The sequence below is a fragment of the Rhea americana genome, unplaced genomic scaffold, assembly GCF_003343005.1.
Source record: "Rhea americana isolate MKP2758 unplaced genomic scaffold, rheAme1 scaffold_402, whole genome shotgun sequence".
NCBI lineage: Eukaryota > Metazoa > Chordata > Aves > Rheiformes > Rheidae > Rhea > Rhea americana.
In genome coordinates, this window is record NW_028186538.1 from 375290 (window position 1) to 386303 (window position 11014).

General features: G+C 62.1%; 2 protein-coding genes across 2 annotated transcripts; one reads left to right on the forward strand and one right to left on the reverse strand.

Annotated features, from left to right (window-relative positions):
- Positions 1–6: 6 nt before the first annotated feature.
- Positions 7–2237, forward strand: MCRIP1 (MAPK regulated corepressor interacting protein 1). Its single transcript, XM_085314408.1, has 4 exons — positions 7–114; positions 184–302; positions 426–524; positions 674–2237. The coding sequence occupies exons 1-4, from the start codon at positions 107–109 to the stop codon at positions 736–738; spliced, it is 291 nt and encodes a 96-aa protein (XP_085170534.1). The 5' UTR covers positions 7–106; the 3' UTR covers positions 739–2237.
- A 5026-nt stretch (positions 2238–7263) lies between these two features.
- Positions 7264–10894, reverse strand: GCGR (glucagon receptor). Its single transcript, XM_085314409.1, has 13 exons — positions 10844–10894; positions 10327–10423; positions 10116–10223; positions 9664–9785; positions 9444–9550; positions 9000–9153; positions 8775–8934; positions 8642–8702; positions 8447–8516; positions 8274–8362; positions 7988–8126; positions 7852–7893; positions 7264–7784 (listed from the first exon to the last, which is right to left on the reverse strand). Exons 1-13 carry the CDS (start codon positions 10892–10894, stop codon positions 7491–7493), a joined length of 1494 nt encoding a protein of 497 aa, XP_085170535.1. The 3' UTR covers positions 7264–7490.
- Between the last annotated feature and the right edge of the window lie 120 nt (positions 10895–11014).

The window sequence follows — 11014 nt, forward strand, 5'->3', positions numbered from 1 at the left end:
TGCCATGGCGACGGGCGGGGGGCGGCGCGCGGCCTAGCCCCGGCCTCGCCGCTCTCTCTTCTCCCTTGCAGCCGCGCCGCGCCGCCGCCTCACGGACGACGCCATCATGGCCAGGTGAGCGCAGCGCGGGGCCCCCGCGCCCCCTCGGGGAGCCCCCGGCTCAGCCCTGCGCTTCGCTTGCAGCTCCCCCGTGTCCCGCGTGGTCTACAACGGCAAGCGGAGCGGCGGCCCGCGCTCCCCCGGCACCGGCAGCGAGATCTTCACGCCGGCCCACGAGGAGAACGTGCGCTTCATCTACGAGGGTGAGCGGGGGAGGCGGCGGGGCTGGGCCGCGGCCGGCGGGCGGCCTCCGGGGCGCTTTGGGCCTGCGCCGCGGCCCGCGTGGCGCCCTGGGCCGAGCCGCCCCCCTCACCCGTGTCCCCCAGCCTGGCAGTGCGTGGAGCGCGACCTGCGCAGCCAGATGGGCTCCGAGCGCGGCCTGGTCGAGGAGTACGTGGAGAAGATGCCGAACCCCAGCCTCAAAGGTGCGTGCGCCTGGGGGGGCGCTCCCCGGCTTCTTCCCGCCCTCCCTGGCTGGAAGGGGGCAGCGGGGAGCTCCCCCGGGGCCGGGGCGGCAGGGGGGCCCCGCTGTGCAGGCCTCTGTCGCCAGAGCATCTCCTTGCCTTCCCTGCAGCATTTAAACCTGTCGACTTGGGGGATCTGAAGAGGAGGAACACACAGGATGCCAAGAAGTCCTAAGGCAGGTTGTCCCTGCGGATTTGGCTGGTCTCCTAAGGTCCTCAAGCAGATTTAATTTGAGATTTTTTTGTGTTGATTTTTTCTCCTCTGGTCTGTACTCTGCCCTTGGGAGAGCTGGTCAGCTTTGGGGCTGGCTCTGAAGCTGCCTGAATTCAAACATGCATAGAGGCTCAGTGAGGATGCCCAGAGCCTGTTGTAATGGATTCCTGTCCCTCACCCATAGCTTTCTCTGGCCTCAAGCTGTCCTTTCCTACTTCATGCCAGGCTCACAAATCACTTGCTCTCCTTTCATCTCTGTCCCTGGTGAGTCAAGTCCTTAGGCTTGCTGGAGCCTGGTACATGGCAGGGCAAAGCAGAACAGCTGTGTCTGTCAGTAGAGACAGCACTAGTTTTCTGCTTCCTTCTGTGTACCAAGGATCCACAGTAGCTGGAGTAGGCCGAGGTGAGAAGGAAGGAGAGTGAGTTCCTTCTTTGTGCCTTGAGACAGACAGGCAGCCCCAGTCCAACACCAGGTAGTACAGCAACCCTTTTTGCAAGTGACTGATGGGCAGGTAACACTGTGCCTGTTCCATGCTTTCTTGTGGGAGGACTCAGGTGGTACCTGGGCTGCTAATGCTTGGGACTAGTCAGTGCTGCCAAAGCTCTTGGGTCCATATCAGAGGCCAGATTTTCCTTGTGCTTAGATTGGGCCAGATCCCTGTGGTGCTGGAGATAGAGCTGCTCCTCTCTCCCTGCAGATGGAGAGAGATGGGGTGTCAGCACTGGCCCCAGCCCCAAGCATCTGAGAGATGCTCAGAGGTGGAGCATTGGGCTGTTTTTTTGCTTCCCCCGCTGGCCTGGGCGCTCTGGCAGCTCCATGAGAGATAGCAGCAATGGGTTGGTTAGTGCTGGCTCTATGAGAAGATGCTTATTTGCACCCTTGTCTGAGCAACGTCCTGCTGTTTCAGTACTAGCACCATTTTCCAAACATACCCTCTTCCCAGGAACAACATTTAGAGTGGGAGGAGGACAGGAAAGGATGATCCCTTTAAAGAGAGCTGGCCTCCACAGCTGGCAGAAATGTCACTGTGTGGAGGCTGTGCCGATCCAGTCTAACTCATCTCGGGGTTGGCTTTCTTGGGACYCTCATTGTGAGGAAAGCTCAGGTGGTTTCTGCATGGTTACCTGTGAGCAAGGGAGGGTGACAGTACCATCCTCATACTCTTGTGAATGGAACAAGCCGTGGAGCAGCTTTGTGGTCTCAGAAGACCATGGGGGGGGGAGCTAGAGGAGCAGCTGTCTGCCTGCCTGCATGTGCTCCTAGAGCTCACCGGGAGTGAGGGGGCTGCCAGGGCCTTGCCCAGCACAAAGGAGTGGCTTGTGATGTGTGCATGGTGAAGGGGGAAGTTGTGGTTGCTGTTACCTTTTCTTCGTTGAGTCATTGAGCTATTACTGTTCCTTTTTTTTTCTGTTGTCTGTCACTTGAGGAGTGTTGTAAATAAAAGCTGGTGTCCTTTTGAGCTTGCCTCTGTGAATCTGCCTGCACCTAGGTTACCTGCCACAACACCTGCTCTGTGGTTGCCTCTGTGGGACATGGGGCTGATTTGTCTGCTCTTTGCTTGCTGAGGTTGTATCCAGTTGAAGGAGCAACGTCCAGGGAACTGCTTGGCTCACTCTTGACTCTGTGGCTGTGCTGATGCCTCCATCTGGGTCTGTGAAGGCCCAGCTAGAAAGTTATCCCGTCCATGTTGCCACTGCAGGCGCTGGGCCCAGYCCGGAGGGCAGGGTGCTGCCAGACCTTTCCTTAGTTCCTGCACTGTCTGTGCCTTGCACTTGTATGTGCATGCTGGCCTCTCAGGGCTGGCCTATAGCCTGTTTGAGTCAGTGCCCTTGTTCTTCCCTTTTTTAGAGTTTCAGATTTTCCTGTTTTGTTGTTTAAATCCTCTACTTTCTATTTTAGACTTAAGTCCTAGTTTTAGACTTATGTCAGGACTTTGTGGGTACCTTCTCAGGCCTGACCAAATCCCAAGAAGTAATGCAGAGAGCAAAGGCCACCTCTCTCTCTCTCTCCCTCTCTCTCTCTCTCTCTCAATATCCGTGTTACCAGGCCTTCAGCTCACTAATCCAAGACAAAAAAGAAAACAGGCGTTTCATTTAAAGAAAGCCCCCCTCTCTTTTTTTTTTTTTTTTTCCCAGAAGAGATCTTGTCCTTTTATTTGCTCTGAACTCTTAGTTTCATTCCAGGCATCCACTGCCTGGCACTGAGTGCTAGTAGCACAATGCCCTTGGCCTCTGGCAGCCCTCCTGCAAGCCAGCATCCTAGGAGCTGTCTCTGGACCAAAGATTTAAATGTTGAGACTATTAATATACTCCTATCCTCTTCCCTCCACTGCTTTAATGGCATTTAACCTATACTTAGCATTGGCAGAATTTCTCAAGTGCATCTATTTACACTTTGCCATGACCCTGTTTATCTCTTACCACCAAAATATTCTGGCTAGGGTAACACGCTGGGGCATGCACTGCCCCTGTTGTGCTTCCCATCACAGGAGCATGTTGCCTCAGCTTGTCTCAATTCAGTCCCAGTTGTTGACTCCATCGGAAGGGGCCTGAGTCCACTTTGATACCCCTAATGTCGCAGCACGCACTCCGCCACGGGTGCTCCAGGGAGTGCCCTCCTTGGGGAACAAAAGGAAAAGAATAACAGTGTTAGCTATTATGGCCTAACTTTTTTGACTTTCTGCGAGATGGGGCATTTCTTGCAGCATCTCAGGATGGCTCGCTAACAGCAGTGCTGTCAGGCTTTTCCAGGTGCTTGCACAGTAGTGCCAGGGGATTCACTCTATATGGTCTGTCCTGGGAGTGCAGCGCTCAAGCGAGGCTGTTCTCACGCTGGAAGCCTGAGACATGTGCAGAGCTCTGTGTCCTAGGTCCCTGTGTCTGCAGCAGATGGGAGAGGGCTCTCCTCGGCCTGCCAGCTCTAGAGGAAGGCTCTGCCTTACAGGGCAGGTGCCAGTGTCCTGCTCTGAGGAGGCGGTTGGGCTGATACCGTTAGGGCTTTGCTGCCCCTGCTTCCTTGCTATAGCATGCAGATAGGCTGCAGCTGCATTTTTTCCCCATTCTGCGGGCATAGATTTGAGAGTCTGAGSCCAAGGCAGGCATCCGGCATCCGCTAGGTACAGTGTTTCTGTGTGCTGGTGGCTGGTGTGTGGGTCTGACTGCAGAAACCCAAGTGGCCAAGCACCTCGGCCGCAGCCAGCCCGCTGCTGCCCCTGCACTCGGCGCTCCTGCCTGRCGGCAGGTCTGGCTGTGCTCATCCTTCCCGGGGCCGGCGGGAGCCAGACCCTGCTCATGCCCGGTGTGTTCCCTGGCCCCGAGGGCACCCCGGGGCCCTAGCTGGCCCTTGCTGGCCTCTGTGCCGTGGAGCTGGAAGGTGGCACTGAGGTTCATCTGGCAGTGCATGGAGCCGGTGCTGCCTCTGGGGCACTGGGCCTGGGGCCTTTGCGGAGGGGCAGGGTGGCAGCACACATGCACACACACGTGCACACGTGTGCATGCACACAGAGCTACGTGTGCTGTGGGAAGCTGCAGCGGTGTCAGCCGCCCTTCATCTCAGGGCTGTGCTGGAGGCTGTGATGGTCCCTGAGCTGCGGGGAGGGGAGCACCTACAGGTCACCTGCGCCTGACTCTCGCCTTTGTCTTGTTTTTGTGGTGTTTGGGTGCTGCAAAGCTGGAGGCAATCCAGCAACTCAAGTCCTAATGAAAGAGCATACACAACTCATTTTATAAATTCATGATTTTTATAAAGACTGATAACAGACCGCAGGGGTCAATGCAGTGAAAAAGCAGAAAAGAAGTGTGAAATCCATCTGGTGGAGCAGTGGGGTGGGAAGCCCCTGTGGAAGGGGGTGAAGCTGGAGGCCATTGAAATCAGACTGTTTATTTATAGAAAACAAACTTAGCAATGGTTTATTTTCACTCTGACTGGGATATGGTTTTTATCATTAGATTAAATCAGAGGAGGAAGAGAGGTATGTGTTGTATCATTGAATTAAGTAGTGGAAAGAGAGAACAGTAACAGACAGAATCTACTTAGGAGACCAATTTGCAGTGTACGATCAGCTTGATAAAGCAGGAGCGTTACTGCAAGATGGCAGGGGCGAGATGGCCGCCTCTGCGGGGACCTGCAGGAGCCACCGGGCCTCGTCCCCAAGGAGGAAGCAGGGCTTGACCAGCTATAGGTGGGTTATTATTTCACCCTCATTTTCTAACGTTGTTTCCAGTTCTATAATTAATTGTTTTGTTCTTTGCTACAGTCCCCCCCAAAAAAATTGTTTGAAGCAATCACCAAAGGGCGGTTTGTCGCCAAGCCAGTCCGTGGGCCACAGCAGCTCGCCAGGCCCAGGAGCAGTGGCGGGTCTGGGGCTGGGGCACCCATGCACCGGTGCCGGCAGCAGCAGCACRGACCCGGAGCTGCTCGTGTTGGCCGGGCTGCTTTCCGGGCCTTCGCAGCCTGGCACGAGATGTCCCCGTCCAGTTTTGGTTGCCAAGGGAACCTGTGGGCGATGCAGGACTAATCACAGTCCCTTTGTTCTGCGGCTAGGGCGGCAGGGCTTGGTCTGTCCCTTCGTGGTCAGGGAGCGCAGGCAGCTGGGGCCTGGCCCCGCTGCGCTGGCTGCAGCCACGGCKGCCACTGGCCCGGCTCAGGTGCCACCAGCGTCCTGGCTCTGGTGCCACCAGCATCCCAGCTCCGGTGCCACCAGGATCAAAGCCCCACGCCAGGGTGGGACATGCTCGGTGCTCCAGCATCAACTCAGGGCACGACAGCAGAGGGGCTGCACCTGGCAGCCAGCAGCGTGGGGCTGTGCTGGGGGTGGGCTGCGCCATGGGGCCAAACCAGATCTGTGTCTGTCTGGAGGTCCTGTCCTGGTGGCCATTGTGAGGTATGTTTAAATATATATAAATATTTATAAATATAAATATATGTGTGTGCATAAAGTGTTTGCATGTATATACATTATACACGCTCGTGTGTATACATTATACACGTGCACGCGCGCACACACACTGTAAAAACGTATTTCCGTGTGTCCACATCCATGTCCATCTGTGTGCGTGTGTATGCACACGTACATGCATACATGAATGTGTGCACGTATGCTTACGTGTGTGTGCGTATACGCGTGTGTGTGTATGCACACGTGTGCTGTGTGAGTGTGCATGCATGTGTGTGCATGTACCCGTGTGTGCGTGCACTCATGTGTGCACGCACCCATGTGTCYGTGTGGCTATGTCTGTGCGTGCACGCACACGTGTGGGGCTGCGGGTGCCGCGTCTGGGCCGTGCGGTGGCACCGCTGGGACCCGCCTGGCCCCGGTGCTGGTGCTGTGCCACAGCCAGGCTCGCTCCCGCGCCGCCGGGGCACAGCCACGAGTGGGGCTGCGCATCCCCGTGGCCACGTGTCCCCTGCAGCGTCCCCAACCCCAGCGGGGACACCGGTGGCCATGTCCCCCCGCAGCGTCCCCATGTCCCTCRCAGTGTCCCCAACCCTAGTGTGGACTGGAGGCAGCCTTGTCCCTCCCCCAGTGTCCCTGTGTCCTCCACAGTGCCCCACTGCAGTGTCCCCACCCCCAGCAGACACCAGCATCCCCATGACCCCACAGTGTCCCCAGCCCAGGTGGAGACGGGGGGGGTGGCCATGCTCCCCGCTGTCCCCCCTGCCCCGTGCCCCTGTGCAGCCCCGGTGCAGGGACATCAGTGGCCCCGGGGTGCCCGTTGCTCCCCTTCCCCCCCCCCGCAGCCCCGGCCTTGCAGTGCTCACTGCTGCCAGGTGCTGCAGCTCGGGGGCTGCCGGGGGGCTGCCACGGGCCGGGCGACTGGAGCGTCCCCACCCCCAGCAGACACCAGCATCCCCATGACCCCACAGTGTCCCCAGCCCAGGTGGAGACGGGGGGGGTGGCCATGCTCCCCGCCGTCCCCCCTGCCCCGTGCCCCTGTGCAGCCCCGGTGCAGGGACATCAGTGGCCCCGGGGTGCCCGTTGCTCCCCTTCCCCCCCCCCGCAGCCCCGGCCTTGCAGTGCTCACTGCTGCCAGGTGCTGCAGCTCGGGGGCTGCCGGGGGGCTGCCACGGGCCGGGCGCCTGGAGCGGGGCAGGGCTGTGGCTGGTCCCAGCAGCACCCACGTGGTCACCAAAGCTGCTGCTGGGGTGTGGGGTCAGGCACCGCTGGCTCCCAGCCCGTCCCCCCCGTGGCCCAGCCTGCACCTGGCCCCACAGCATGGACCCCCAGCCAGCCCCCCCGGCCCCGCCCCACAGCCCCAGCCCCTCCCCAGGCGTGCCTCACCCCTGCCACCCCACCGCGCAAGTCCATCGTCCCGGGCACATCCATCGTCCCACATCTCTGGCATCCTGTGCACGTCTATTGTCCCAGGCACGTCCGTCGTCCCACGCGTGGGCACTGTCATGCACATCCATTGTCCCGTGTGCGGCCATTGTCCCGTGYACATCCATTGTCCCTTGTGCGGCCATTGTCCCGTACACATCCATTGTCCTGTGCGTGGCCATTGTCCCGTGCGCGGCCATTCTCCTGCACGTCCATTGTCCTGCGCACGGCCACGTCGTGTGCGGCCGTCGCCCCGTGCATGGCCGTTGGCTGTTGTCCCAGGCATGGCCATCGTCCCCTGCACGCCCGCACTGTGCAGCACGCAGCCCCCCCTCCCCCCGCCCGGAACGGAGGAGGAGGAGGAGGAGGAGGAGGAAGCCCGCCGGGTCTGGCTCAGAAGTTGCTCTCGGCCGTGGTCTCGGGGAACTCGTAGCAGTGGTGCCGGCCGCCCAGGGCCAGGCGCTCGGCGGCGGCACCGCGGCCGGGGCGCTCGAGGTAGTGGGCGCCGGGGCGCGCGGCAGCCGGGCTGCGCCCCAGCCCGTTGCCGCAGCCGCTCACCAGCTTGTGCTCCTCGCCGCCGGCGCCGTTGCGGGCGCTGGGCGCGTGGCTGCAGGTGTGCTTGTGCTCCTCCGCCAGGTCCTTGCCCAGCTTCCAGCGCTGCCACCGCTTCAGCAGCTCGGCCTGCACCTGCGCCCAGCGGCGGTGAGCCGGTGGCGAGCCCCGCGCCGCGGCCCCGTGCCAGCCCCACACTCACCTCCTTGTTGACGAAGCAGTAGAGAACGGCCACCAGCATCCCCTGCAGAGAGCAGCGGCGTGAGGGCGCGCGGCCGGCCCGGCACAGCTCCGGCCCAGCTGCCGCGGGAGCTGGCTCGGGCGTGGGGCCCCCTCACCTGGAAGGAGCTGAGGAAGAGGTCGAAGAAGAGCTTGACGTAGCGCAGGGTGCCCTGGGCGTGCTCGTCCGTGACGAAGGCGAACACCACCTCGTGGATGCCCAGCAGCGGGATCAGCGTCAGCGTGGACTTGGCCAGCCTGCCCGGGAGAGGGGCCATCAGCGCCGGCGGCTGTGCGCGCACCCCCGTGCACATGCATGCACTGTGCACACCCTTGCATTACGTGCCACCGCACGCACCTGCACATTCATGCACACACTATGCACACCCATGCACAGCCACGCACCGGAACTTGTAGTCAGTGTAGCGCATCTGGTGTGCCCGGAGCTTGGAGACGAGGATCTGGATGATGCGGATGAAGATGAAGAAGTTGATCTGGAAAGGAGCGAGGTGGTGAGGGATGCTGGGAGGCGGGATGCYGGCGAGCTGGCCCCATCCCTGTGGGGCAGCAGGACTCACCAAGATAGCCAGGAACACGGGGAAGCGGAGGATCCACCAGAAGCCCATGTTGTTGTTGGTGCTCCAGCACCTGCAGGGGCAGAGGGGCTGGGGCCACCAGGGCTGGGCTCTCTGAGCCCTGGCACGCACAGGGGCTGTGCCCAGCCAGGCTGGCACTCCTGCACCGTGCACTGCCCCCCACCRCCCGGTACTCACTGAATGTTTTCAAAGAGGAACTTGACGACGACCCAGGGGATGAGGAAGAGCATGGGGGCACCTGGGGAAGGCAGCGAGGGCGGTAAGGCACTGGCGGCCCCACTTGGGTGCCGGGGGCTGCGGCGGCACTCACCCCAGCCGATGCACAGGTAGAGGGTGAAGTAGCTGCGCTCGGAGAAGACGGCCACCACCAGGAGGTTGTGCAGGTAGATGCCCTCCACTAGCAGCCAGCAGTAGTTGGCCACGATGCCATACTGCATGAAGACGGTGGCAGCCCGGCAGCCGGCGGCGGCCTGTGGTGGGGCAGGGTCAGGCTCTCGCAGCGCCTGGCCCCAGCCTGGCGCCAGCCCTGGCTCACCTCGTCGCTCAGCCACACGCCCACGTTGTAGTCATCAATCTTGTCGCTGTAGTGGGTCTTGAGCAGGGCGTCAATGACCAGCACAGAGACACCCTTGAGGATGAAGGAGGCGAAGAGGTTCATGTGGATGTAGTTCCTCATGCAATGCAGCTTGCTGCGGAGAGGGAGCACCCTGAGCRCTGGCTGCCCGGCACCAGTGGCCCAGTCCGTCCCGCCCACCCTGTCCCACCCCATCTGCCCCAGCCAGCCCATCCCGTCCCACCTGCCCCATCCCATCCACTCTGTCCCAGCCCGTCTTGTCTGCCCCATCCTGGCCACCCCATCCACCTTGTCCCATCCAGCCCCATCCCACCCACTCTGTCCCATCCTATATGTCCCAGCCGTCCTAGTCTATCCCACACTGCCCTGCCCGCCCCATCCCATCCAACCTGCCCCATCCCGCACCTGAATCCCAGGAGCAGGGCCAGGGCGAGGAGCAGCGCGCCCAGCGACACCGAGTAGCCCACTGTGTACATGACCTTGAAGCTGCCGTACGTCAGGGCGAATCTCTCCTGAAGCGAGTGGGCGCGTGAGGGGCCGGGAGCCGGTCCGGACCCGGCCCGAGGGGCCACCCGGCGCCATTGCACCGCCCTGCCGCCCCGCGCTCGCGGGCTCGCCGGCCCACCTGCGCCGCCAGGTCCTCGGCGTCGATCTGGCACTGGGTGGCATCGCGCAGGGACTGCCCGCCGGGGCCCGTCACCCACTGCCCGTCCGGCCCGCAGGTCTTGAACACGTGCCGGTGCTTCACTGCGAGCGGAGTGGGGAGGTGCCAGCGCCGGCCCGTCACTGCCCGGCCGTGGGGACGAGTGCCCGAGCAGCACGTGCACCTGCCCACGCCTCTGCACGCGCACGTGTGTACCCCCCCCACACACACACACTGTGCGTGTGCACACGTGTACCCCATGCACAGGCTTGTGCATGCACACACGTGTACCCCATGCACACACGTGCATCCTCCCATGCACATGCTTGTGCATCCAGGTATGTGCACTGCCACACACACACACACATGTGCATGCACACTCCCCGGGGCACATGCAGGCACGGACCCCTGCGTCCGACCCAGCCTGCCGTTACCTTTGCGGTACCAGGGCAGGAACCAGGGGCAGGAGACGTTGACGGTGGTGTTGGGCAGCGTGTCTGGCCAGCAGGAAAATTTGTCGAATGTCCGGTTACAGACGAGCTCTGCAGGGYGCAGCCAAGGGCAGTGGTGGGACGGGGCTCTGCATCCCCCCCCCCCGCCGTCCCGGCCCTGCCCGGCGTGCCCGCCACGCGGGGCTGTGCTCACCGGTGGGTGCCGGCAGCCGGCTCATGTTGCGGTGGCACTCCTCGCTGTAGGCTTTCCAGCTCTCAAAGAGGGAATCCGTGATCTGGGCAGAGGGGCCCTGGGGGCACCGTGGAGAGTCACCCCACACCTGGCTGCCATGGGGACGGGGCACCAGCCTGGGGCAGACTCGGGGCCAGCCATGCCATGATGCACTGTGCCGTGCCGTGCTGTGACATGCCATGCTGCACCCTGCAGTGCTGCGCCACGCCATGCTACGCTGCACCATGCCGAGCTGTGCCACGCTGCACCACGCCATGCYGTGCAGCATCGTGCCATGCCATGCAGCACCATGACACACGGTGCAGTGCTGCACTGTGCTGTTTTGCACTGTGCCATAGGGCTGCAGGAGAGCAGCCACCGGGCAGCGTGGCGCGGCGAGGGGCTGCAGCGGGCAGGGGCAGCTCTGCCCCGCGCCAGGCGCTCGGGAGCAGGGAGTGGGCTGGGAGCAGGGCAGGGGGCCGGGAGGGCCCGGCCTTACCTGGCAGCGGAGCAGCAGCAGCAGGAGGCCGAGGAGGCTCGCCCGGGGCATCTCTCCACAGGGCTGCCCCCCGCGCAGGGTGCCGGCTTCCTAGGGGCCCTGGGCGGCTCCTCCGCCCCGGAGGTGCAGGCTCGGGCGCGTGGGCAACCCTGCGCGAGAGGCGGCTGCTGC

Excerpts from the sequence above, each read along its gene's own strand:
- MCRIP1 (XM_085314408.1), top strand. Across the intron at positions 303-425 it reads CGTGCGCTTCATCTACGAGG|CCTGGCAGTGCGTGGAGCGC; the intron begins GTGAGCGGGGGA and ends CGTGTCCCCCAG. Across the intron at positions 525-673 it reads GCCGAACCCCAGCCTCAAAG|CATTTAAACCTGTCGACTTG; the intron begins GTGCGTGCGCCT and ends CCTTCCCTGCAG.
- GCGR (XM_085314409.1), bottom strand. The coding sequence starts at position 10,894 with ATGCCCCGGGCGAGCCTCCTCGGCCTCCTGCTGCTGCTGCTCCGCTGC. Across the intron at positions 9,154-9,443 it reads GCCCTGCTCCTGGGATTCAG|CAAGCTGCATTGCATGAGGA; the intron begins GTGCGGGATGGG and ends CCCTCTCCGCAG. Across the intron at positions 8,935-8,999 it reads GCGTGTGGCTGAGCGACGAG|GCCGCCGCCGGCTGCCGGGC; the intron begins GTGAGCCAGGGC and ends GCCCCACCACAG.